The sequence below is a fragment of the Aythya marila genome (genome assembly GCF_965140915.1).
Source record: "Aythya marila genome assembly, chromosome: 4".
Classification (NCBI taxonomy): Eukaryota; Metazoa; Chordata; class Aves; order Anseriformes; family Anatidae; genus Aythya; species Aythya marila.
Genome location: NC_139045.1, coordinates 224271 through 251666, shown reverse-complemented (window position 1 = coordinate 251666; position 27396 = coordinate 224271). Strand labels below are relative to the sequence as shown.

Here is a 27396-nt window from a genome sequence, read left to right as displayed (position 1 = left end):
TGCTGACTCAATGTATTGCCTAGTTTAAATAAAGAAATAAATTTATTCCTCTGCTGCAGGTGGGGGGAATAATCCTGCATAATAATTGTAATCCTACATAATAATTCAGACTACATATATAAACTCTTCAAGGAATGCCCATAGGTCAGGACTCTTCTGAAAAAGAAAATACTTGTTAAATTTGGTGATAATTACTGTGAAGTGTCGGTTGAGGTTTTATCAGTTATGCTCAAGCTGGCCACCCTAATATTATGTTTTGGCAAGACAGTTGAAAATACGTTAACCCTTTAAACTTAAAAGAAGCACTTCAGTGCAGCAGGGAGCTCTATGTAAGGCTGGCGTGGGAGTGGAGGTGTTTTCAGTGACTCAAGCTTTTTTTTCTGAATGGTCTGGAAAACAATGGATGTGCTTGCTGCCAGGGTTCAGTGGTGGGTCATGAAAATGAAGTGGCTGAGAGTCAGGACGTGGTTATGGGGCTTCTTGGTTGTGCTGGTGTCTGCTGACTTGCACACTGTGTATGTGTACGTAAGTGCAGATGTGTTCTGGTGGCTGAGGCATCGTTAAGGTATTTGTTTTGCACTGCAGGTGGAGATGTGGTGGCATTTGGCAGTACCTGTTGCTCATCACTTAGTTTTTCATGATGTAATAGCTATTTATACAATTCTGAAATAGTTATGAGAAGGCACCTAGTGCCAAATGGCTACCTTGGTTCTTTGCTGTGCTTCTCTGCCCTTTTGGGTTTCAGCAACTTCTGGGACACCTGGGGTCTGAGCAGGCTGCTAGTGGGAAAGCGAGGAGCTGCCTGTATGCTCGCCGCCTGCCTGGAGCAGCCTGAGCTCCCGGGCCTGTCCTGTGCCCCGGCTGTGGAGGAGAGTGCATGGGACGGTTGGTGGGGCGAGCAACCGTGCTGCCCCTGGTGTGCTCACCATGTGGTCAGAGGAGGTGTGCTCCACATGTGGGGTCAGGAGGGTGTACACAGGCCTCTTGGCTGAGTGCCCTAACTATCTGGTAAGACAGGTCAGCTTGGGTCTTGATTGTTTGGAGAACACACATCTCTCAGAAACAAAGAGGATAGGTTTTCTTTTCTGCACTTTATGTGCCATTAGATTTCCCAGAGGTGTTTATCCTTTGCAGAGGAGGTTTCATCAAGTGGGAAGTAACCAAGATCGGCCATGCTATTGAGACTGGAAAGAAATGGTTCTAATTTCTCAGAGTTTGCAGTACGGTTCCTGTCCAAGCGTAGTACAGTTGAAGGACCCGTTCAGACTCTGCTCTCTATGTTGTGGGATGCTTCTGAGCCTGCCGCATCATTTTGGGGGGGAAGTGAGGAGCCTGATGTGGCTTGAACTCTGCTAGGCACTTGCAGAGCATCACTGTTTGTGACTAGGAGGCTGAAAAATGAGCTCTTCAGTTACTTGGCTTAGTTACCTTTCTTCTGCTGATGTCAGCATCCTGGAATACTCAAGGTTGAAAAGTTTCTGAGCTGCCTTGCTCCTTTTGTTGTTGTTGTAAAATACATGGGGTGTACCGTTGGGTTTGAACTCATTTTTGGTAATTCTGCTGATGACAACAGAGAGAATTTGAGCTTGGCCAGTGCTCAAAATGATTTGATGTAATTAAAGGAGGAGTGGTTTACTTCTGGCACCGAGGAAAGCATTTAGCTCTTGTCAACAACGTTTACACAGCCTCTCCTGCCCCATTCTAGTGAGTTTTGGGACTGCAGGTTAGAGCGGTCTCATTTTGTGATGAACTGTTTCTCAGGCCATTGTGGCCCTGATGAACTTATACTATGGAAGCAGGGTGAGTGTAGGGGAATCAAGATTTAAAGAGAGAAAATATTCCACGTGTATGAGGGCAATATTCATAAACTGGGCAGATTGGTTCTCACAGACCTGGTTAGAAGACTGGTTCCCTAGTGCTCTCACAAGATTTCTTCTTATTTCTGTTACACCAAGTAAGCAATGCATATGGAAGGGGGGAAGGGGGGTAGAAGCTGTCTCCATGCTTTCACTTCCTAACTGTGTTTTTTTCTTCTTCTTTTTTTTTTTTTTTTAATAAACTTAAGCTGGAGGAATTGCTGATACTGCCCTTTGATTTCTGCTCAAGTAAGCTTGCGGTTTTTGGGTACTAGTAGTGTAACTGGTCATTTGAGATTTGCTAATATAGTAAGTGTTAATTAAAGCTGGCATAATTGTAGTCTGGTCTGATTTGGAGCCAATACAGGAGATTTGCTATGTCTGTATTTTAAAATCTATGGTTTTGAACCTAAGAGGTTATTTGTGATACACTAAAGTTCATGAGAGTGAAATGCAGTTGAAGCTGTAATAGAAACTGCAGTGAAGTATCTGTGTTGAGATTTATTGCTGACCCAGTCCCAGTAACTGTTCCCATGACAGAAGGGACAACTGTTTATACCGCTAGTTTAAGTACTTACAGGCTCCTGTGGAGGTAAAAATAAAATTGCTCGTGTTATTTCTTGCATGCCAGAGTTTTGCAGTCCAATTTCTAGGTTCACACTTGATGTGCATGCAGTGTTTGGTGCAGGCTGTCAATTGATGTTTCTCCTACAAACAGTTGCAAGATGGTGGCATATAAGTGAGCGGTGGCATGACAGGTGGAATGAAAAGAGGGAGGCCTTCCCTCTTTTAACAAGGCCAGGATACTGTTGGGTGGTTCTGTGGATGTCCACTTCTCCCTGGGCCTGGTGTGAGCCTGGCCTTTGGCACTGGTGAAGAAGTGTCCAAGAGAACTGCATGAACTGGGAGCATGGATGTAGTGATGCACGCAAGACCAGGTTCTGCGGTATCTGCAGTATGCTGGCCTTAGTTTATCAGGAGAGTGCAGACATACACAGCTGGGTTGAAAGGATGGCATCTGCTTCGCATCTTCACGCCCTGCTTTTTGGGAGGCGCAAGCATTGCAGAGGCCAGTGGTTTGGAAAGCCACAGGGTACTTGCTTTGAGCTGGACCGTGTCGGAGAAATGTGGATAGTATTTAATGTAGTTCATAGTCCGTAGCAGAAAAAGGTTGTGTCAAACAGCAGCTGTTTTGCTGGAGCTGACCTCCTGAAATGGTAACTGTAAGTGGCTGCCCTGTGGCTGTGAAGGGGAGGTGCAGATGATCTGAAGCTGTGAGGATGCTGTTGAGCATGCTTGTTGGGTGAGCGCATGCAGTGCCTGAAATGCATCCCACTGGAAATTAAACTCATACACTTGGCTTCCTGTTCGGTGGGTGGATGCCACTATCTTTTTCTAGTCTGTTCTTCCACTTTCCTAGATTAAAGTACAAGTGCCCTTTTGAAAGCTAGGCTTTACTCAGCAAGCAAGGGCTTCAGGTCTTACCTGGAAATAAACACAGTTCAAAAACTCCCAAGAGTCCCAAGTGGTGCTCCCTTCCCATCCTAGGAGTAGCAGGGGTTTTATGGGGATGGAGGATTAAGTTAGAAGAGAACTGACTGGTTTGGCTGTTGATGCTGAAATCTTGGGGCTGCTAGCAAGTTAATTTAGTTTTGGATGCATACAAGTGTCGTAACAAAAACTTGTAGTTATTAAGCATTACAAGATTTCTCCAGGCAATGAGTCACATTAATGCCACCTCTTTTGCAAAGCCTTTCTAAGGTACAGTGATAGTGTGCTTGCTTCTTCTGACTGCTCTTTTTTTCCCCCTATGATCTTCCCTGTTATTTTTACTATACAAACTAAAATTAACGACATAGATTTTTTTTTTAATTATTATTAAGTTTTCCTTGTTCATTTAGGATATGTCTGTATTGTATATTATACCATAATGTAGAAACACCTGTGTTACTGATGCCAAACATAGCAGATTAGGAATCACGGGTGAAATAAGTCTGCTATCACATAGCTAGTTAACCAAGGCACAGTATATCACCAAGGTACCCAGCTATTTGCCAGGTGCAACAGCAAATTAAGCTATATTTGCTGCCTCTATCAACTGACTTGGGCTAGCTGGAACATCTCAATGTGATTGCTTGCTGGAGCCACACAGGGAGGAGCTGAGACTCTGTCTGTTGCTGGTTTGTGTGCATCCACTTGTGAAATCCTAGATGACCCAATAAGCATTTTATACCTCTGCAAAATGAGGCAGAAAAACTAGGAAAGGCAAGGGAAAGTCAGTTCAGTTCAGTAGTGTCACATTTGCTCAGTTTAGTTCCTGTTCCCTTCCTATAATGATGAGGAATCGCCTAGTTGCTCAGAAGGGTGCTCTTGCTGATCAGTGGCTGTTGCATTACTTACCAGCCTTGCAATTGACAGGAACTCTTTCAGCAGTTTGTGTGCTTTGAATGTCTTAAATGAAACTGGGATGATAATGCTAGTGTCAGTTTCGTGTTTGCTACAGTTCCTTTTCCAGGAGTTACTTAAACATTTCTTAACTTTGTGAAACTGCAATTGTTCTAGGAGCAACTAATCTTTGATTTCAAAATGGCAGAGCTCTGATTTCTTTGACATATTTGTATTCTAACCTGTTTTCATCTTACTTTCTCTAGCGAACAAAGAGCTTTGGTGTTGAAGAGAAACCTCAAAAAGGAATGGGCACTGTTCTGAAGCTGTTTGCCCTGATCCCAGGAATGCTGTAGAGGTTAGTGATGGCAATGCTTAAGTGCTTCCATGAAAATTGGCTTTAGATTTGTAATTTGTCACACTCTTTAACATATTCTGTATGAACCGATTTATTTGCCTGTCATAGAAAAAGAGGTAATATAGGCATACTTTGAATGCTGATGGTTTAAAGTTGCTCTACTCAACCAAAATTAAGGCTTTTGTTGATTTATGTAGAAGTCTTTGCATGTTTTTGGTTGACTTGAATCGCTTGATATTTATTTGTTGTAGCACAGTAAGTCAGGCACTGTCTGAAACCTAGGTATATTTAGCTGAGTGAGTTAGATGGCCTCTTTTTCCCATGTCCTTTTCTTTTATGGTACTTTGCTGTCCTTTAGTAATTACAGAAAGCATTGAAACCTACTATTGAATGGAGGTGGTGTCGTGTAGTGAGTTTATGTGGCAAGGTTTTGGTAGCAGGGAGCCATAGGGGTGGTTTCTGTGAGAAAGATCTAGAAGCTGCCCCACGTTTGGGAAGGGCCCCATTGTTTTCCAGATCTGAGCCAATAAGCGATGTTGTTTGCGCCTCTGTGAGAGCATATTTAAGACAGGGAAAAAAAAAACGCTGCGCCAGACAGCAGCCGGGAGTGAGAGAACAGCCTTGCAGGTGCCAAGGTCAGTGTAGAGGGAGGGGGAGAGGTGCTCCAGGCGCCGGAGCAGAAGTCCCCTGCGGCCTGTGGTGAGGACCATGGTGAAGCAGGATGTCCCCCTGCAGCCCATGGAGTACCACAGTGGAGCAGGGTTCCATGCTGCAGCCCGTGGAGGAGACCACGGTGGAGCAGGTGGCCCTGCACCGACGGAGGCTGCTGCCTGTGGAAGACCCCTGCCGGAGCAGATTCCGGGCCGGACCTGTAGCCCGTGGACAGGAGCCCACGCAGGAGCAGGTGACCCGGCAGGAGCTGCTGCCCGTAGGGGAGCCAGGTTGGAGCAGTTTGCTCCTGAGGGATGGACCCCGTGGTACAGACCCATATCTGGAGCAGTTCTGGAAGAGCTGCTGCCTGTGGGAAGCCCACGCTGGATCAGTTCATCAGGGACTGCATCCCGTGGGTGGGACCCCACAGCACAGGGGATGAGAGTGACCGAGAAGGAGCGGCAGAGAAGAAGTGCTGTAGACTGACCATAACCCCCATTCCCCCGTTCCCCTGCACCGCTCGGGGGGAGGAGGTGGAAGAGGGTGGATGGGGGGGAAGGTGCTTTTGGTTTGCTTTTTCCTTTGTTTTCTCACTTCTCTCGCTTGTTAGTAATAGGCAATAAATCTTACTATTTCCTTATGCCGAGTCTGTTTTGCCCGTTACAATAATTATTGCGTGATTTTCTCATCCTTATCTCAACCCTTGAGCCCCTTTTCACATATTTTCTCCCCATTCCTCTTTGAGGAGGGGGAGTGAGAGAGCGGCTGTGGTGGAGCTCGGCTGCCCACTCGAGCGGAACCACGACATGTCGTTAACTTTTTAAATGTTAACTTTTATGCATTTTAATTTGAGGATTCTGGAAATCACAGAGATGCACATGTGGAAGTCAAGGAATTTTCTTCTTGTGTCAGAGCAGAAGGCAGGCACCATGCAGTGGGCAGTTCTTCCTGCCTGCTTGCCAGGGCTGCCTCCCTCTATTTGTGTTGTGCAATACAGCTCAAGCAGTTTGTTTTGACTCCTGAAGCCGCGGGTGGGCTGCTGCTGCAGCCTTGCTTCTCCTTTTGCGTTTCTGCGTGCATGGTCCAGAACCCGGACTGCTGCCCAGCAGCTGCTGGAGGGTCATGAAGGGTGGAGCCAGGGGAGAGAAGAACTGCATGGGGTGCTCATGGTACATGTGTTTCTTTGTCTAGCTGAGGATGTATGTGTGAGGGAAAAAATGATTTAAGCATCCTTTTTGCTAGGTTGCTGTAGGAGTTGCCAGAGCTTCACTCAGCATCTTATGCCTTTTTGCCTATAGGACTTTGACCTAACGTTTATTGATTGGCAGTAGTTCACTTAGTCTGTCACAGAACAAAAATGTAACACCAGGGAGGAACGATTGTATTGTTACAGAGCTTTCATAGAATAAGATAGCAACCTCCACATTTTCTATATGGGATGGGTCTGGAGAAGTCTGGCGTGCTGCTTTGTCCTAACCTCCCAGTGATGGAAAGGGACGTTTGCATGCTGTGCTTCTGCATACACAGCACACATTGCACAGTTGTCAGTTTTTGCTGGAAGATGGATTTACTGACTGCCTTTGAGGTAAACAGCAATATTTCACATTGCATCAATAATTTTTGCTACTGATGGACTAATGCCTGAAAGACCGTCTGACGCATTCCTGTCTATTGGTGCTGCCATAATCTTTTACAGATGTGAAGTGCAGCGAGGGGATAATTATCTCTATTGAGGTTAATCTCATGGAGATGATGCTCTCTGATTCTGTAATCCCTGCTGCTGTTCTATTTGTCATTTTGGAATATGTCTCTCTCTCTCTGGTATCCTTGCAAAAGTTTTCTTGGCAAAACTGCAAATTAAGTTAGATAGACTGCAGACACCTTGTGCACCAGAGGGATAATTGGAAGAGTGAGGATGCTGTGCATGATCTGTGCCGCATCTTATGTCCCCAGTAGAAGGTATGGGAGGAGCTACTGTTGATAAGCAATAGTCTGTGCAGGGTGAGCTTTAGGCAGTACCTGGGTAAGTCTTTATGTCCAGTTAGTTAAAACAATTTGGAAGCACAGTGAACCTAGCTTGAGAGTTTTTGTGATTCCATTATAACACAAAAATCTGCCTGAAGAAATCTCTAAGGCATGTTGCTGTAGGTGCAGCAATAACTATTCCAAGTGCTAGGAGGCCAAACTCTGATGGGTAGCAATTTTTCCATGTGAAATAACAACAAAACATGATATAACATATCATTAGCATATATAGCATATCATAACACGATATTGCAGTTTTAGATTGAGAGTTTGTAAGAAATCATGTTAATTCTTTGGCATTGCTAAGAGGTCACCTGAAGGAGAAGGAAAAAGAAAAAGGAAAAAAACAAAAACACATCAACTCCACTGCTTGTATGATAGGTGACAGAAGTGCCAGCAAGAGACTGCAGCTCTCTGCTTTGTGCCATAGCCCTCTTCTGATCCATAATAATCCAAGTACCTCCTGTGGCACAGATGGATATCCAGTGACTGGAAGAGTGTTTTCAGGAAGCTGTGGCTTCTGCCCTAATTTACTTTCTGTACCTGAGGTTATTATTGGAGGAATGAGCAGGTAAAGTGGGGAGACATTACATGAGTAAACATATTGATATGTGCATTTCTCTGGGAAATGATAACACCTGAATTAATATTTTTTTTTATTAAAAAGCACAAAAATTGTCAGTGTTAGTCTAAATCAGCTGCTGCATAGTTATTGATGCTGTGCATACAAGTAGTATTGCAAGCTGGAATAGTAAGTGCATAAATAAATATAGAAAATTGAATTCAAAACAAGAAATTACACACCATCTTACTTGTTTTATTTTTTCCAAAATAAATCAGTTTATTTTAACTGCTATTTCAGTAACTTTCCTTTACTTGGGGATGAGGAAAAGGGGAGGCAATGCTGCCGTACAGATGGGCTTGCAAGCTGTGGTGCATGGTTCTCATCTGCGGCGTGTTTCCCGGCCAGGAGTGCTGTCCTTCTGCCCTTGTGCGGCTCCTGCTGCTGCTGCCTCTGCTCCCGAAGGTGGCCATGACAGGATGGAGGCGAGCGGAGGAAGCCTGTTTCTGCCCGTCCATGCAGCGCCCATTATGTGGTGGCAGAGCCCTGTGCTCGCAGGCAGGTGTCACCCAGCCATGAGCCAGGGGGCTCATGGGGGGCCCGCAGCAGAGCATCCTGTCCCCTGCACCTCATGCCTTTGGAGGAGAGGATCCCAAAGCTGAGATGCTTGTGCTCAGTGTGAAGAAGTCCAGGTAGGGAAAGACTGAACAAATACAAGCTACTGGCATTTGTTGGCATTAACACCCCCCACATACCCACCTCATCCCCAACTAACATGTAATTACATGAAGTGCTGCTGGTAAGCTTTATCTCTTGTTGCCAGTCTCTTCTGGAGTTGTCCATACTTGTATAAAGAGAAACTGAAATTAACTACAAGCTGAGATCCAGTCCAAGTACAGTGATGCATATTTAACTAGCTGTGCATAATTTTTAGCTGTTTAGGCTGTTGACTGTTAAGAAGTAAGTGAAAAACAGGTAAATTAGACCTAGTGTTCTATCTCAGAAAGAAAATACTGTCTTTAAGTTGGTCATGTGAAGAGTTTTCAAAATGCAGCCAATACAAGCTGCTGTTCTCAAGTGCAGTAGTCCTGCTGTGAGGATTTGTAATCAGCTTCTGTTGGACACTTCTTAGAAATGAAACAGTGTTGGAGAAAAACATCATATTACAATAGTAACTTGTCTATATCTGCTTGCAGTAGGCTTGCTTTTTTCTTTATTCAAAAGAATCTCACTCTTTTGGGATTCTTAGCTGTCCTATTTTATCTTGTGGCGTATTTCTTAAACTTTTCTCAAGAAAGCATTTATTTACTGTGAAATGCAACTCCAATTTTTGCACTATTGCTAACCAGGAGAAGAACATGGGGAAAGGAGAGGATAAGAAAAATAGTGTTGAAAGTAGTTATGGTAAATAGTATGTATACCAACTCATTAGTGCTGGCATAAAGGGCATAGAAGTACATGGAGGTGCTCAAGCGAGTCCAGAGAAGGGCAACGAAGCTGGTGAGGGGTCTGGAGAACAAGTCCTACGAGGAGCGGCTGAGGGAGCTGGGCTTGTTCAGCCTGGAAAAAAAGGAGGCTCAGGGGTGACCTTATTGCTCTCTACAGGTACCTCAAGGGAGGCTGTAGTGAGGTGGGGGTTGGCCTGTTCTCCCACATGCCTGGTGACAGGACGAGGGGGAATGGGCTTAAGTTGCGCTAGGGGAGTTTTAGGTTGGATGTTAGGAAGAACTTCTTTACTGAAAGGGTTGTTAGGCATTGGAACAGGCTGCCCAGGGAAGTGGTGGAGTCACCATCCCTGGAAGTCTTTAAAAGACGTTTAGATGTAGAGCTTAGTGACATGGTTTAGTGGAGGACTGTTAGTGTTAGGTCAGAGGTTGGACTCGATGATCTTGAGGTCTCTTTCAACCTAGAAATTCTGTGATTCTGTGATAAAGAAATTAGATAAGCAGGAATGTTTTGAGATTATGTTGCTGTTTTCTCTCTGTATGAGAGAGACCAACATTATTGCCCAAGAATATCTGTGTCCCCTTCTGCCATTTAGCCAGTCTGCAAGTGAATACCAGAAACCAATTTCAGCAGTGCTAAGTACTCAAATGAAGAACGGGGGAGAACCTGAAGAATGCATTTACTGAGCAATTAGTATTGCTTTACGGGTCTGCAGTTTTTAATCTGCATTGCAGATTATTTAATTACTTGTAGCTGTTTAATCGCTTAGGTGGCACTTGGACATATGGGGGACTGGAGTCTTGTGGCTCTGATGTGGTACACTAGCTCAGAAGAGCCGTGTCCTGCAATATGCCCATATTTTAAGAATCTTCATCATCATATATAAATTTCTGTATCATTCAGTGGTCATCTTTTTAAAGGAAGAACAATGTGGTCTTCAGATTACATTTTTTAAGGAACATGATATCATGGAACGATAAGACTTTGGATCACTTCATGCTTTATTAGAGTCCGGAGACTCTTGGGGAGGTTGTCATGAACAGAAGATGGCAAGGCATCTCACATGCCTTTCTATGTGAAAAGCCATCTGCAATTGTATTTTTCTTTTGGTTTGGTTTTGTTTAGGGGTAGGTTATTTTGGTTTGTCTTACTTTTGTGGTTTGGCATTTCCATTGTAATTTGCAAAGATAGAGAGATGGGTAATGTTAATATTATCCTGATGCTTATTCAGTGGAGAAAAGCTGATAGTTATAAGCAGATAGATGCCAGTAAAAGGTGCTTATCAGTTCTTCCTTTGTAAGTTCAGAGAATTTGCCAGTAATTGTAGACTGTTGCGGGGGGGAACTTGCAAATTTCTGCCAGGGGAGGTTTAGGTTGCATATTAGGAAAAGCTTCTTTACTGAAAGGGTTGTTAGGCATTGGAATGGGCTGGCCAGGGAAGTGGTTGAGTCACCATCCCTGGAGGTCTTTAAAAGACATTTAGATTTAGAGCTAAGCTCTAAATCTGGTTAGTGTTAGGTCAGAGGTTGGACTCGATGATCTTGGAGGTCTCTTCCAACCTAGATGATTCTGTGATTCCGTGATTTCCATCCCGGCACCGCTCTGTGAGCCTGGCATCCCTCCTACAGGCTCAGCCTGTCAGTCAGGGAGCAGCAGAGGCTCTGGCGAGTTTGTGAGGAGCCCGAGCTGCTTTCTGTAAGGAAAGACTTGCCACCTGTTGTTTGGTCTTTGCTCCTCACTCCACAAGAGGCTTCAGAAATGGGTCTGACCATGCAGCTTAAGAGAAGCTGTGGTCATTCACCTTTGTTTAGTTCCTCTCACTTCAGAAATAAGCAAGTGTTTGTGACCAGGATTTTAATGCTGATTTTGGGAGGGCTGAGGGTTTGTCTCCCCCTCCTTGATGCTTTGCTCTTTCTGATGCACTTTTTCTGACTATTGTAGTAGAGAGTTGAATCGTGTTGCACCAGTCATTCACATGCCAGTAGGATGACTTTATTGCATCTCTTTTCCAGGTTATTAGATGCAGGCAGCTTTATCAAGGCAGTTTTCACAGACAGCAAGCTTCCACTTGGTGTTCCTTCATGTGAAGATTTCCTAAAGGCAGAAAAAAAAATGTTCTTTTGGAATGTAAAATCCTGTTAGGATCCTAGAGATAGTTGATGCTTTAGGTTGCTCTTGGGGGGAAAGAAAACAGAATTTGCCCATTTTGTGTAATAGCCTCCTCTGCTTAAAACATCTGGTGGACTATTTAGTGAAATGTATCCGTCCTGTGGTTATATTCACTGTTGTGATTACTGAACAGGCTGTATGGGACCACCACGTTTAGAATATGGCCTCATTGCTTAGCTGTAACAGCCTGCCCTTTGCTCGCAGTTCACAGGTTTCCTTCCCCATCTCCCTCTGTTGCTTGCAAAGTGAAGTAGGCCAGAGTATTCATCCCTGTTCCTAATAACGGCTCTTTGTTGATTCTGGTAGAATAACTTTTCAGGGAAGGCTTTGCTACTTCACCCATTGTGGAGCATGGCTCTTGCATTAGCAGTAAACATTTTTCATTTGTGCCTTGGTTGATGTCTGGATGCTAACCAAGCACACAGGTTTCTCTTCAAATTCCAGGTTATTTTGCCCTCATGTTTTTTTTTTTTTTTTCACTGTTGCTGTTCTGTTCTCCCACTCTGCCACCCCTTCTCAAGGGCTTCTTAGCAGCATTTCATCTTCTGATCAACACACCTGAGTTATTGCCATGCGGTTCAGGTTGGCAAAGTAAAATTTCAGTTCTGCTCTATTCCTGACAGGCTGTAACTGGCATTCTGTTCATCCAATTAATGCTAATCAGTTTATTCATTGCTTTGGAAAACAAGACAGAAGAAACAAGTGTTCAAAGATGCTCAAGACATTTTACTATGGAATGTGGAGAGAGCTCATTAATTAAAACTTGCCCACCAAAAATACTGAGAAAACAAATAGTGCATTCAGTTTTAGTTTTTTTTTTTTTAGCAGTTGTTACTGATCATTATAATATACTGATTATTATAATATTTAGTACACTTTGCCTGACACTGCATAGCTTAAAGTTTATCACCACTGGTTATCTTCTTAACGGAAGCACTAATAGTATGCATTGTTAATTTAAGCAGTTTAGTAATTGTTTTATATGCTTTAGGTGTCATGTCCTGATACTGAACAATCTATTCATTCCTCCAGTTCAGATTTTTTTCTTTGCTGAAATGCCAGTGTTTCTGAGATATTTCAGTTCCCTGAGTATAGACTCACAACCAGAATGTTGTTTCAGTAGTTGCTTTTCCAGAGTTTCTCACCTGTAGGTGTTAATAGCAGTACCTCTAGAGGTTCGTAGCATAATTCGAGATTGTTTTTATTTTGTCTTGCCATCAAGCTGGTGTGGCTGGGAATCAACACTAATTGCTAACACCAATCTGATAAATTCTAGTTTCCAGAAGCTATCTGTATTAATCATCTGCCCATATGAGACTACTGAAAACATAAGTTTTTACTCTTTATCCTGAAACTTTACCTTATTTGGGATGATTTTAATATTAAATGAGTGTTCCATAAAAGAAGTGGCAGTAGAGAAACATCTCCTATTTTTGTCATTATCTTTTGTGCCTGTGCTCCTGCCAGCTTGCACTTGCTCTGCTTGCTGGTATTTTTGTGTTGTATAGGTTTCTGTTGCTTCAGTTACTAAGTTTCCCTATCAATGTCCTTTGCTCTCCTGGAAGGGCCTGAGGACTTCTGCACAGGGCACTAGTTCAGACTTGGTTGAACTAAGCCAGGGCTGGCTTTCCTTCCTGAGACTGTACTGTAACCCTAAGATCAGAGGAGCGGAAAAAATGCTGCAGGAGTGTCTTTGCACAAGCATGGGCAAGCTTCATTGAGCCTGGATGTCAGTGGGCCAACTGAACGTGCTAACACTGGTCTCTCCTGTAAGGATAATACCTGTACAGAGTCCATACTTTGATCTTTATTATAATCAATGACTAGTGTTGATGACTTTTTTTTTCTTGGAAAAAACATTCCTCACCTCCTAAAGCAGACAGGTTTCTCTTAGATGTGTAGAGTTTCATTTGGTCCTCTGCCCTGCAGTGGCAATTGTGTTTATTATTATTATTATTATTATTATTATTATTATTATTATTATTATTATTATTAATAATAATTAAAAAAAACATAAATGGTTTAATTTTTTTTTCCATTTTCTCCTTAGGAAATGCCCTAGAACAAGCAGCTGCTTGTGGCATGGAATTTCAGGCTTTCTTCATGGCTAGCAAATCCTAACTGATTATGGCGATCAAATGTGGTGTTACATGCAGATAAACTACTTAGATGTTTCACTCTGAAATTTGCAAATGAAGCTGTGTAGGACCTGGTAGTTACATGAGAATTTCAGGTAGTCTTAGAGCTCTGCTGTATTTTTTGGTCTTGGTTTGTGAAGAGATGAGGGACTGTGTGTGTCGAAAATGCCTTAAAGATGAGATTTTTCTGTACCTCTTTTTGCTTGTTGATGTACTATTTATTATGTGCCATTTGGCATCAGAAATGTGACAATTACTTGTGCTATGTTCCTGACCTTTTTCAAAAGCCAGTTTTAAACCAATGTTAGTTGTACCCATTCAAGTGTTCCCTATAGCTGATTAAGTTCCGTTTCTCTTGGAGTCAGTTGTTGTAGTTCAGGAGGAAGTGAAAAACGGTATTTCATTTGATGAAAAGGATGTAGAGTAAACAGTGCAAAGGAAGACATGCTAAGTGATGTGTTGTTAGTCTAAATAGCCTGTTTATGAACTTAGCAGCAGTTTGTTCAGTGGGCTTTTGCAATCCTTCAGCCTGATTATTAATTCATTACTGAGCAGAAAAACAGGCATCCTAAGTCTTGTTAAAAGCTTGTTGGAGAAGAAGCAGCACTAAGAATTGTGCCTATTCTGGTTACAGATCCAAGAGTAGGAAGTCAGCTGTAAGCGTATCAGCATCCAGCCCAAGCCAGGTTCCTTTTTTTAGGCTCACATTACAATTGTGCTCCTGTTAGGGAAGGAAAGCACACATGCTTATTTGCTCGTTCATGCTCTCTTCTTGCTCTGTGTAGGATGGCCTTGCATGCCCTTCCTCTTTTATTAAGCAAAAGTCATCCCCAGATGTCCATCAACATCCCATGTTTTCATTACATCCCTTGCCTCTGCATGTGCTTCACTCATCTCTCAGGTTAGGTAATGCTGGTCCAGCCCTCTTGCAATTCAAACCAAGTTGAAGAAGTTTCTGAAGTCACAGTGTTGAAATGGGTAGTGGGTCTGCACTACAGATCCTGACGTTTGTGTGGAGAAATAGCAGCAAAGACAACTGAGGCAATCAGAGCTGTGGTGTGGAGTCAGAACCATAGTGTTTTCAGCTGCGGTAGCATTTAATACTTTGCTTAATGAGGATTTATGTTTTGGGGTGGTGAACAAAAGTTTTGTAGCTTGGAAATAGTTTATTAAATTTCTGGAATTCATTTGGTGTTTGTATTTATTAATTGAGAACAAGAATACACAGTGATAATGTAGTCTTCCTGGGCATAAGCTTACACTTGTGTCTCATGGAAGAGGAGGAAAAAAATATGCTTTTTTTCTTCTGCTCTACGCAGGAGAGAAAAAAAAAAAAAAAGGAAAAAAGAAAAAAAAGAGTACTTGACTTTCTTATTAGAACAAAATGAGGTATAAAAACACAGCTAAATTTAATTTTAATTTAAAATAATGCTAGAACAAACAAGAAAGCAAAAAACATCGGACTAAAAACCATGCATTTTTATTCTTAGTGAGACAGCTTTCCCCCATCCCTGCAGGGTAGGTCAGAAGTATCACTGTTATTTAATTGTTGCCCTTCTCTTTCAGTGAACATAAAACATTAACCTTCAAGAGGGTACAAACCACAGGAAATATATTCTCTCAGCATTTGCTATAATGTATCATTATCATTAATAATTTGGGAAATGGACCTAGAAAGAGCATTGATAGTCTGTGTTTAGTATCTGTCTTTTTTACTGACCAGTTGTATCAAGTTCTACATGGTGTCTGTTGAAGTGCTGAGAATTTTTGTGTTCAGTGATGTCAAGGCATAAAGGCTGGACTGGCTATAAAAATAGTGTTTTTAATGTTGCAGGTAACAAAGGAATTCTATCTTTAAATACTAATCTGAGCTTTCTTCAGGGAACAGAAAACTGCATTGAATTCTCTAGTTTGGTCACTACCCCTGAACTGAAATGATCTCTTTCACCTGCAGAAAAAGAACAGTGTTTCCTCAGGTTGGATTCAGCACCTAATATGCTTTTTTACATAAATGTCAGCTTTCTCATGATAACATAATGTTGCAGGAGATACGTTTTAAAATACTTAGGTACAAAAGGGGAAAAAAAAAAAGAAACAACAATTCCTGAAATGATAGTGTGTTCTTGCAAATCCTTGCCTGAACAGTTTTTAATAATACTTTACAGTATAAAAAACTGGAGTGGGGTTTGAGGGTATTTTCCTTTTAGAAGGATTTCTCAATAAAAAAGTTGCTCTTGTAATCACATGACTAGTTGATTAACAAGAGAAGCTTAGTGAAGGAATGAGCATGTTTATTACTGGGTTGGCATGCTGGCTTTGTGCCAAGTCCTGTTCAGCAGGCATCAGGCAGTATTCCTGAGATGAATGCATGCCAGTCCAGGCTGCTTGGGGAGAGTTGATGGCCCCCTTATCAGCAACACAGTTTTCTTGTGCATCATTTTCCTTGTGGTGTCCTAACTTGGTTTGGGGGGGGGGCGGAGAAGGGGGAGGTAGTTCTGTTTCTCATTTCCCCTTTGCTAATGCTTTTTTTTATGCAAAGAAGATTTATTATTCCAATTCAGTTCCTATTGAAAGAATGTGTACCCAGCCTATAACACCTCTTCACTGTTTCTTTCAAAGGCCAAAAAAGGTCATTTTTAATAGTGTATGTAACAGTGTATGTATTCATCTTCAGAACGTTAATATCGACTGTGCTGGTAGGCAATCTTAAAATGAGGAAAGAAGTAGCAGGTGGAGTGTGGAGGGAAATAATAGGTATGGAAATGATAGATCATAATGGATTTCTGTGATGGTTGGCACCAAGACTTACCTTCAGCTTCTCCTCCTTGAGATAGATTGTGTGAATTTATGTGGGCCTCCCATAGTAATCTATAAAGAAATCAGTTGATTTCTGTTATGCTTTTAAGCTACTGATGTAATACCACTGTAAAGCTTGGAGAAATGTTTGTGACTGTAATAACAAAGCAGATAATTACCTAGCTGCTTATTTAAATAACACCCTTTTGGAACTAGATGCATAGCTGGGACCTCTAATAACTACTGTGAAAATAAGTCTGCGTTTCATGCAGCTTCTGTTTGTCTACTTTGTTCCTTCACAAATGTTTTGATAGCTCTAATAGTGGTACCTGTACATTATCATACCCGGGCTTGTGTTCATGATCCTGCATGTTTGTGTATACTGGTTTTCTTACAGTGTCAGTCTTCATGCTTTGGAAGTTGTTGATGACTTATGTAGCCTACTATTCAACTGCTTGTCCAACAGTTTCTGCTAACAGTAGAAAACACTGAAAAACTATTTTGAATGGTACAAGGTATCTCTTGCATTAACTCGAGTGAAGCTTCTTGAGACCCTCATGAGCTCATCTTGTATGATTCCCATGTACATTTACAAGAGAAAAGTGAAGAACATCACGAACGGGCCTACACGAGGGCTTCTCAGATGTGTCAGCCCTGCTTTGCTTGTATGAAAACATGCTGCTGTCTCACAGCCAATGGCAGAAACTGGACGGGTTGTTCAAGTATTCTCAGGCTGGGGTGTTACTGCACACTTGATTTCTCCTCATGGGAGAGTTTTCTCCTAGCACTGTGAGAAAACAGGTGGTTTACAAGAACAGTACTTTTATTGTTGTTTTTTCTGTGCATATTAGAAATCTACTGATCAGGTTTCTTATTTTGGCCCACAGAGAGCATGATGCTATGCACGTGCAATAGTCTTTTAGCTGGAGTGACAAAAGGTCTGTATAGTGGGTTGAACTGTTTCAAACCCTCCTGATTAAGCCATCTGCCCATCAATGTGATGCTGAGTGATGAAGCCTCTGCTTTTTTGGTTTGCTCTTTCAAAATTAGCTTCAACTTATTACTCATGTTAAGGAAGTCAAAGACTTTGACAGCCAGACTGTCAAACTCAATGGGTCTTTGCAAGCAGAGCATCTATTTGGGGAACTCGTTGGGGCCGTGTAGTGAAGAGTATGGCTGTACAGCAGCGGGCTTGCTGGAAGGCATCAGGATGGAGAGGGGAGGCTGTAGAGAGCTGCTGTTCCTGAGAACGAAATCCTCTCCTCCTGTTTGTGCTGTTACATCCAGGGTGTCCGGCTTTGGGGGGACAGAACCTGATGGGGAGAAGGATGTGAGCTGGTCTCTGAGGGACTCAACACAAACACCCTTTCAAACAAAGGGTTCGAACATCACAGGATTAGCCGCTCCCCGAGTTTCTTTTGACTAGGCAGCCTAATGATTAAGGCACCACCAATTTCAGCATAATGTATCCATTGACTGAAGAGTTTAGGAAAAGTTTTGGTTTCCTCATTTTTAATTGCATGAGTCTTCCTGACCTGAAGCATATTACTTGTACTATTTCTTAGGGATAATACAGTACAAGATGACAGCCAGCTCCATCTCATTTCTCTTGAAATGGGAAAAGTCAATGCATATTTCCAGCATGGGCTGTTGGTTGCTGGCTTGAATATTAGAGAAGTTTAACTTCTTTTTTGTGTTTCCTAAGCTGTATTTTGTGTTATGGTAAGATGTTTATCGTCAGTCCTTGATTTGTTTATTTTATGTTTTTCCTTTGAGTGAAACGCTGTTTTATGAACACATTGCAGAAGGGTATTTCATCTGGGCTTAAGGAAGTAAATTATTTCTTTTTGTTAATACTTCTTATCAGTGATTAATTATCTTGAGTATTAAAAGCACTATCTTTGTTTGTAATTGGTATTTTTTCCTGTTTTTTTTTTTTTTTTTTTTTTCCCAACTGCTGTCTCTTCCTATGACTTGATCTCTGAGTTTAATATTTCTTTAGTAATTGGTCTTTTCCCTCCACTACTCTAATCACAGTACCTCTGCTGTCATCACTTCTCCTTTTCATAATTGACCCTTCAAAGTAAACTCTTTTCAATAATTTCAGTAGATCAAGTTCTTGACATTTCTCACCATACGGCATTTTCTACCCTTGAATAATTTTTATAGCTCTTGCTGACCTTCTTCAGTTTCTGATGGTCTTTAACCATAGAGAGGTGGACATTATAATTCACAAGTGACTGCATCTTTGCTTATGTAAAGCCAGGCCTCCCAGGGCCCCGCGACTCTCTGCGGGTCTTTGGGGATTCTGATCCTGAAGCTCTGTCAACAGGGTTGAGAGGTAAGATTATATGGTTACGTGTGATGATACTAATCCATCTACTTCACCCATGGGACACGTTTGAGATTAAAAGTTCATACAGTACGTGCCCTTGCACTGTGATCTCTGGTGCTGTATGTATGATTAATCAAATATGCGAATCCACAGGCTGTGGATTGAGCCTTTCATTGTTGGTCTCCCTAATTTAATGTATGGACATGAAATTTTCTTCCTGTTCTCCTTTACTCCTTCCCTTGAATCTAAGTGCAACAATAGGCCCTTTTGCCGCAGTGTGCAGTCCATTTACCTGCTCTGAACCTCTCAATTCTTTTCTGAGTTCCTTGTTTGCGATCTTCCGCCTCACATTCCGAAGACTCAGTCTGTGTTCTTTTGAAGAACGGTACAGGGCTACATACAGATGCTACATTATATCAGTGTGATGTTTCAAAACAAGCTTCTTGTGCTTCAGGAGTAAGAAGACAGGAGTTTTCCTGCAGACCAGATAGCTGAGGTGTGAGATCAATGATAGCTCCATATGACAGCTGTGTCTATTTACTGTGCAGAAGCTAGGGCAAAAAATGAAGCATGTGTTTGTATTGATATGACTGATATCCAAGAGTGTTGGAATGTTTCGTTCTATTACAAGTATAGAAATGAAACTAATTTTTAGAGTTATTTTGAGTACTTTGCAATATCCACATAATGTTTCCATAAATGTTGTGGAATGAGCATCGAAGAATCACAGAAGTGATTCTAATAAACTGTACCAAAGCATTTTGCCATGTTTAAAGAGAAATCAATTGTGCTTTATGCTGAAGAGTCTTGGACGTTTTCCTGCTGGAATTTGTCAGCTTGAAATCTTCCAGGCACACACTAATCAATTTCCTAGCATATAGAATTACCTAATGGTGTTAACTGCAGCATGGTACTTCATACTGAGGGGATGCTATGTGTTTAAAGGTTTTGATGGAGCTGTGTCTGAATCTGCTGTGCTAAGCGAGTTTGTTTTCATTTCTGAACAGGATACGAGGGACTTTCTGCAAGTCAATCAAAATGAATATGGTGAAGAGGATCATGGGCCGGCCTCGGCAGGAGGAGTGTAGCCCCCAGGATAATGCGCTGGGGTTAATGCATCTGCGCCGCCTCTTTACAGAGCTTTGTCATCCTCCACGGCATATGACCCAGAAAGAACAGGAGGAAAAACTGTACATGATGTTGCCAGTGTTCAACAGGGTAAGCTAGAGAACCTGTGAGAGGTGTTTGCTTTATTGGAAATGACTGCTCTTATTTTGTATTCCCAAGACCTTCAGTTCTAGCATAGTAGAAGTTACATGTACTGTTGGCATCCTGTAACTTGTTTCACTCTTTCTTCATGTAGTGTTGTGCAAGTGGATGAACCCATCTAAGGATATTTCCTTTTATTTTCACTTTTCTGAGATGAAATCCACAGTAGGAAGTGGACTGCCAGAGAGCTTTTCTGCAGAGCTTGCAGTTTTGATAGTCATCTCTTGGCTGTGGAGAACAGAGTACCCCTTGTGACCTTTTTCAGGCTGAAGTTGTCTGCTGCTGTGGTCTTTTCTCCTCTTTTAACTGTGATTTCTATCCTGAAGTTACTTGTAGCAAGTTTATACCCATTTGTTTTTGTGCCAACACTGTGCTTGACTCTAAATAACTCTTGCAAGTCTATGCAAGCTGAACAATTTTTTATCTCCTCTCATGATAAATTCTCTCTTCTGATTGTCCTTGTAGCCTTTTCCCTACATGTGGAGTCAGATTTGCTCTACTTGAGCAAGGGCCTTTTTCAGGGGAGAAGTAATAGCTGCATGAACATTGACATTCATTTTTCACTACCCCCTAGTGCTCAGGCACTGAGAACTTGTTTGGAGACAGGGCTGTGGCCGCTGGCATTGGTATTAAGAGGAGCTAAATCCTCTTGACACATATCACTCATTTGTTCTGCCACTTCAGTGAGCATAACAACTTCAGTGGTGGTTTTAGGCTCTTGAAAGAGCAGTAAATGCATGAATGTAGGTTTCTTTTTTTTTTTTTTTTTTTTTTCCCTGCTGTGACCTGAACGCTTGCTTTTCAAGCTCCTCTTGAATGATGGCATTGTGGTTGTATATGCTACTGTGAAGAACTGGGATCATGGATAAAGGCAAAAACTTGCCTGGGAAGCCAATTCAGCTTTCTTTTCCAAGGTTTATGTTCTGTTGAACGTATGGCTTTTGGTGGTGTAGCACACTGAACCACTTTCATGTTGTGTAGAAAAAGCAATTCTAGTTAAGGCATAGTACTAATAGGATTTCCAGACTACTAGGCAGCATACTACAGTGAATAAATCCCCTAAATGTTATTCTGTTGCCCTAAGGTTTTATTGCTGGTTCTGCTAGTAATCTGTTGTGCATGTCAGGGTGAAAGAAGTAAGCTCGCTTCCTCTTTTTTTTTTTTTTTTTTTTTTTTTTTTTTTTACAAATTAGCACGGTGGAGTTCTCTTGGCTTGAGAACATGAATGCTACTTGGACGCTGTTATACTGGGAATTCTCCATCTGGTGGTTACAGGTGGCTGATAATTCTGAAGAGCATACCCACTGTATGCACTGCAGTGCTCTATGGTAATCTGCGGGTGCAGGTGGTGTTCTTTCCTTGCCCCAGTAGTAATTAGTTGCATTTTCTGTAGTGCTTTAGTTGTCGAAATCACAATGTGTGATAGAGCTGGGTTTGTGGGAAACTAATGCAGCAAGTCAGCACAAATACTGCAGAGCAATCTTTCTCTAGACGTTGATTAGACTTGAGATGAAAAACAGGTTTAGCTTTTAATTTGTTCTGTATTACTACACTTTTTTTCTACCCTTAATACCGGTTTCTGGGTTTGTTGAAATACTTTGTCCTTCTTCTTGACCCTGTTGAATCTTAATTACAGTTGTCTTATGTCTTTGTACTGTTTGTTCTTGCTCACTGTTGGTCATTCAGCTTTGTTATCAAACATTTTGGAGAAAAAAGAAATCATTACCTGCAAGTCTTATTTCTACTCAAAATCAGCTCTTGCCTAACTAGTTTCAGATGCTGTTTAGACTTCTTTGATGGCTTCTGCTGTTCTGATCTGTAGGAGGACATTTTGGCTAATCCGCAGGTCCCATTTTACACCTGTTTTTTCATACTTTTTCCTTCCCCAAATTACCTGTGCCTGTCCTCCACTGCCTACATCACCAAATTTTGTTGATGGGCTCTTAGTTCTCTAAATCCTTGACAGCCTGTTGTTCCCTTCTTGCCTCAGGCGAACTTCATGCTGAAGATGTGTTCCTCTGTAGGAATATGTTGCTTTTGGATCCTAGCTGTGGTTGTCTCTCTCCCTCTTCCTTCTTGTTTCCTCATTTGGCTTCAGCCTTTAACTTTGTCTTTAACTTGGCTTTAACTTAAACACCATCCTCAAACTCTATTTTTAATCTCTGATCTTCTAGGAGCTGTCCTTCTTGGCACAAATATAAGCTCATCAGACATTGTCACTTCATTTTCCAACTAATATAAATTTTGAATCCTAGTTTGGCATGATGATGGAAGCTCGTATATTTGTGCTCAATCATTCCCTTACTTTATAGTCACTGATAACCGTTACCAGTTGTGAACAGTTAGTGTAGCACAAACAAAAAATACTTCTCTTGGTCAGTCAAATTTCATCTGTCCCTATTATTTGGGTGTTTTTTCCTTGACTTTTGTACAAATGCTTAGTTGTTGTCTTGTGTTCAAGAGGCTGAGGAATTGCAATGTCATTGTGTATTTTGACTTCCACAGTTTCCAGGTTTCCTGTTTAGGTTCCTGGTTAATGCTACTTTCTTCTTTTGAGATTTACACACCAGATCTGTGGTGGCTTTCTTGGCTTACATAGCCTGATGTTTTCTGGAGTGTCAGCTGTCTGTGGTATGAATTGTGTTGGAATGATCGTGCTAGTCTAGCTACTCACAAGACACAGTAAGGCAAGCTCTGAAGTGGATTGGGAAAAAGAAGCAGAAGGGGAGAAATACTTCTTTCTCTCACAAGTCTTAGATAATAACATGTTTAGTGGAAAAGCTGATAAGTATTGATTCACACTAAATTCTGAGATTTAAATTCCTGTGAGACCCACTTGTGTTGAAAGGAAATGGTAAAATGTTGCCAGACATTGCTTTCATAAAACATTCTTGTTTTTCAAAGATATTGCTTAGCTGCAAACGTTTAAAGTTAACAGTTAATAAGTTGATTTGAATTTAGAGTTTGAATCCCTCAGTTACTTTGCGTAGTAGTGATGATTGCGTAGTAGATGATTTCTTCTAATAGGTTTAAGTGAGATGGAGTACTTCGTGTGTTACTACCTTAAGCCAAGTCTACAATGCTGATTTTTACTGAATGTAGTAGAGTGTTAGGGTGACCAAAGTTCGTGTGCTTCCCACAGGCATCCAAATGGCCAGCAGCAGGCAGCTAATTAAATATCCATATTGTCCTGGAGTTTTCAATGCTTTTTTTGCTTCCCATCTAAGCTTGCTCTGTCTGTCTGTGTATCTATCTACTTATTTATTTGGCAGAGAAGGCTGAAGGTTTGTGTAGAATACAGTTCTCTCTGATTATTATGAGGATTATTAATCAGTAAATCCAGAGGAGCTTGATCACTCTTCTGTTTATAGATACAGCATGTCTCAGACATGCTTGCTAGTTCTGTTTATGAATGGGTACATAGAGGGTTTGTTTCCTCATTGTTCAGGAAGGCTTGTGAGATGTTGAATCACCAAACAATGAAAAACTAAATGAATACATAATTCAGAAAATACTTGTCCTCTGTTGTCCTCTATTTGAGTATTCAGAAGACTCCTTTTGGAGGTCTGCACGCATGCGAACAATGTTCTCAGAAGCAGCTCGCAGTGTCATGCATTGTGGTGCCAGTGTCTTACTAAAGCTTTTGCAATATATGAAAAAAGTGAACAGAAGAATGGAGAGGCTATGTATTCTAATGTAGAATAAGTGGCCTATGAATAAGGTAAGCTGTTTAGTTTTTCTTGGAAGAACCATGCTTTTGGTGGTTAAAAAGATAACTCAATGGTAAAACGTTTCATATCCTATTCTGTGTTTTTACTGCCTTTAATCGAAGACTATACCAATGCACAATGCAGATGCTTCAGTGCAACTGTGAGCTCTGTGCATTTCCTGTTAACTGTTGACTACCTTGTGAAGCTTAGGACAGGTTGTGGGCCTATAAGCACCTGTTTTTGTGGTCTGAGTATGAGAGCTTGGAAGATAAACTAATAGCGGCCAATGTGTGCTCCAGTCTGGCTAGTCTTAGCTAGGTTATAGCGGTGAACAGGCATGCCTCGGAGCCTCTGCACTTCTCATAGCTTATACAAGCAAGTCTTGTGAAAGGTACAGGAGCTCTGTGGATTGCCTCCATGTGGAACGTTGCTTCCTCTTTAATTGCAGTGAGCAGTAGGTTTCTTGGCCTGAAACAGCCACCCACCTCTAGCCTCTGGGCTCCCATTGGCCTTTTTCATTGATAATGCCAATTGCATTTTCCTATGTGAGAAACACTTTGGTTTCTGGTGAAAACTATTTTTACAGTGAGGAAAGCGACTGTTTATTTTTGTGTTTCTGGCTCTGTTTCAACATGGCTTTGAAATGCAAGTAGGCAGGAAAAATATTTTTGTCTGCTCAATAATGTGCCAGAGCAACTGACACTAAGGAAGAGAGTAAGAAGTAAAACTTAGACAAAGGTCATTCTATCTTCTAAATTCTTACAATTTTTACTTTTTTTCAGTAATTTGGTGGTTCCAAAGTAATTCAGTGATGCAGTTACCTTGCATCCCTGTAGGCTCTAATGTTGTGTATGTTCCTGGAGTTCTTTAGACTAAGTGACCTCTGTCAAGTGTGTCAGAAGCACAATTGCAAAAGTAGCACACTGGGTGGTTCAGAGTAAGAGGAGAGGGTGAAGCAGTTTGAGTCCTAATCTACTGTTGTAGATTGCATTCCCTTTCTGAGAGGTATGAATAACGTATTAATAAAAAAAAGTTTATTTTAAAACAATTGTTAACCAGTACACATCCTGGCTTATCAGTGACCCTCTTGCAGGATATGCAATTAGCCACAAAGGGGAAAAAAAATTAGCAGACAGAGAAGTATTAAGATTATTCAGGTGCTCAGGAGGCTACTCTTCTTTTTCAGCAATGATACAAGTGTTGATAACTGAATTTGCATTTCATGTTTCTTTAAATAATTAATGTCTAACATCATGCTAATGTCTAACATCATTTACTGAGACCGTTTTAGTGAAAGGACTACCTCAGGTGAGCAGAGACTCCTTTTTGTGTGCTGTCTTGCATGAGAAGTGAATTACCTCAACAACTATACAATTCCTTTCAAGATCACATCACATGCTATAACTTAGCACAATACCGTAGAGGTAACTAATTTCTCAGAGTCATTTACTGAATCACAGAGTTAAATGTGATTCAGTAAATGATTAAGTCATCAAATCAATACTTAATGATAAAGAGTAAGTTAGTAGAATTGAGTGACAATCAAAAAAAAAATCAAGTAATTAACTTCTGCTGTTATGTTAAAGGAGAATCTCAGGAAAGGAGAATAGGGTCATGTGAAGGCTCTGACCTCTGAGGCTTCCTGGTATAGTCCATTTATCAAGGAAAACTTAACAGAGAAGTTCTGCTGCCTAGTTCCTTCTGGAATGTTTCATGCTCTGTACTTGGAGTTCACCCCATAGGATGTTTTGGTCCAGCAGATAGTAAAACATTTGCTTTTAAAAACAGAAGTCATGTGGGAGCATTTACTGTGCAATCTAGTCCTTAGTCCATTACGTGCAATCTCATTCTTTCCAACTCTTGAGGTTTTTTGTCGTGCAAGAAAATTCATGGCTCTCTTCCTCCTTCATTCATGTAAGTTGACATGATTTCCATTATAAATATATTTTTACATCATGCACTGTGGGAAGCAGTACCTGGATGAATAATGCAGCAGGAAAACAAGAATGTGATCTCAGTAGTGATTATCTGCAGGGGAGTGAGGTGGTGGTAGTAGCTTATATTGAACCACTTAAGTGGGACAATTTTTTTTAATTGATCTGTTTTCCTCTTGTTTTAGGTGTTTGGAAATGCTCCTCCAAGTACAATGACAGAAAAATTTTCTGATCTCCTGCAGTTTACTACTCAAGTGTCACGACTGATGGTGACTGAGATTCGACGGAGAGCATCAAATAAATCCACAGGTATTGCATGGGGCACAAGTTTGAGGTTTGTGTAATGTCCAGTGTGAATTGCACATTGGTCAGAATATCACAGAATCACAGAATTTCTAGGTTGAAAGAGACCTCAAGATCATCGAGTCCAACCTCTGACCTAACACTAACAGTCCCCACTAAACCATATCGCTAAGCTCTACATCTGAACGTCTTTTAAAGACTTCCAGGGATGGTGACTCCACCACTTCCCTGGGCAGCCTGTTCCAATGCCTAACAACCCTTTCGGTAAAGAAGTTCTTCCTAACATCCAACCTAAAACTCCCCTAGCGCAACTTAAGCCCATTCCCCCTCGTCCTGTCACCAGGCACGTGGGAGAACAGACCAACCCCCACCTCACTACAGCCTCCTTTAAGGTACCTGTAGAGAGCAATAAGGTCACCCCTGAGCCTCCTTTTTTTCCAGGCTGAACAAGCCCAGCTCCCTCAGCCGCTCCTTGTAGGACTTGTTCTCCAGGCCCCTCACCAGCTTCGTTGCCCTTCTCTGGATTCTCTCAAGCACCTCCATGTCCTTCTTGTAGCGAGGGGCCCAAAACTGAACACAGTACTCGAGGTGCGGCCTCACCAGAGCTGAGTACAGGGGGACGATCACTTCCCTAGCCCTGCTGGTCACACTGTTTCTTATGCAAGCCAGGATGCTGTTGGCCTTCCTGGCCACCTGAGCACACTGCTGGCTCATATTCAGCCGACTATCAGCCATCACTCCCAGGTCCTTCTCTGCCAGGCAGCTCTCCAACCACTCATCTCCCAGCCTGTAGCTCTGCTTGGGGTTATTGCATCCCAGGTGGAGGACCCGGCACTTGGCCTTGTTAAACTTCATGCAGTTGACCTCAGCCCATCGGTCCAGCCTATCCAGATCCTCCTGCAGAGCCTTCCTACCCTTGAGCAGATCGACACACGCACCTAACTTGGTGTCATCTGCAAACTTACTGAGGGTGCACTCGATCCCCTCACCCAGATCATCGATGAAGATATTAAAGAGGACCGGCCCCAGCACTGAGCCCTGGGGAACGCCACTAGTGACTGGCCTCCAACTGGACTTGACTCCATTTACCACGACTCTTTGGGCCTGGCTATCCAGCCAGTTTCTAACCCAACGAAGCGTGCGCCAGTCCAAGCCAAGAGCAGCCAGTTTCTTGAGGAGAATGCTGTGGGAGACGGTGTCAAAAGCCTTGCTGAAGTCAAGGTAGACCACATCCACAGCCTTTCCCTCATCCACCAAGTGCGTCACTTTGTCATAGAAGGAGATCAAGTTCGTCAAGCAGGACCTGCCTTTCATAAACCCATGCTGACTGGGCCTGATCACCTGCTTGCCCTGCAAGTGCTGCGTGATGACACTCAAGATAATCTGCTCCATGAGCTTCCCTGGCACTGAGGTCAAACTGACAGGCCTGTAGTTCCCCAGGTCTGCCCTCCGGCCCTTC

General features: G+C 42.0%; 1 protein-coding gene across 9 annotated transcripts in view; it reads left to right on the top strand.

Moving 5' to 3' along the window:
• Window positions 1–27396, top strand: part of WDFY3 (WD repeat and FYVE domain containing 3) — a 194109-nt gene that overhangs the window by 36606 nt on the left and 130107 nt on the right. For 8 of the 9 annotated variants that reach the window (XM_082759316.1, XM_082759315.1, XM_082759318.1 and 5 more), the window contains exons 2-4: window positions 4508–4599; window positions 19729–19939; window positions 25820–25943. In XM_082759316.1, the coding sequence (XP_082615442.1) occupies window positions 19760–19939; window positions 25820–25943 (304 nt within the window). In that variant the 5' untranslated portion in view covers window positions 4508–4599; window positions 19729–19759. The remainder of the gene's footprint in view (window positions 1–4507; window positions 4600–19728; window positions 19940–25819; window positions 25944–27396) is intronic. The other variant, XM_082759312.1, reaches the window with a different exon arrangement.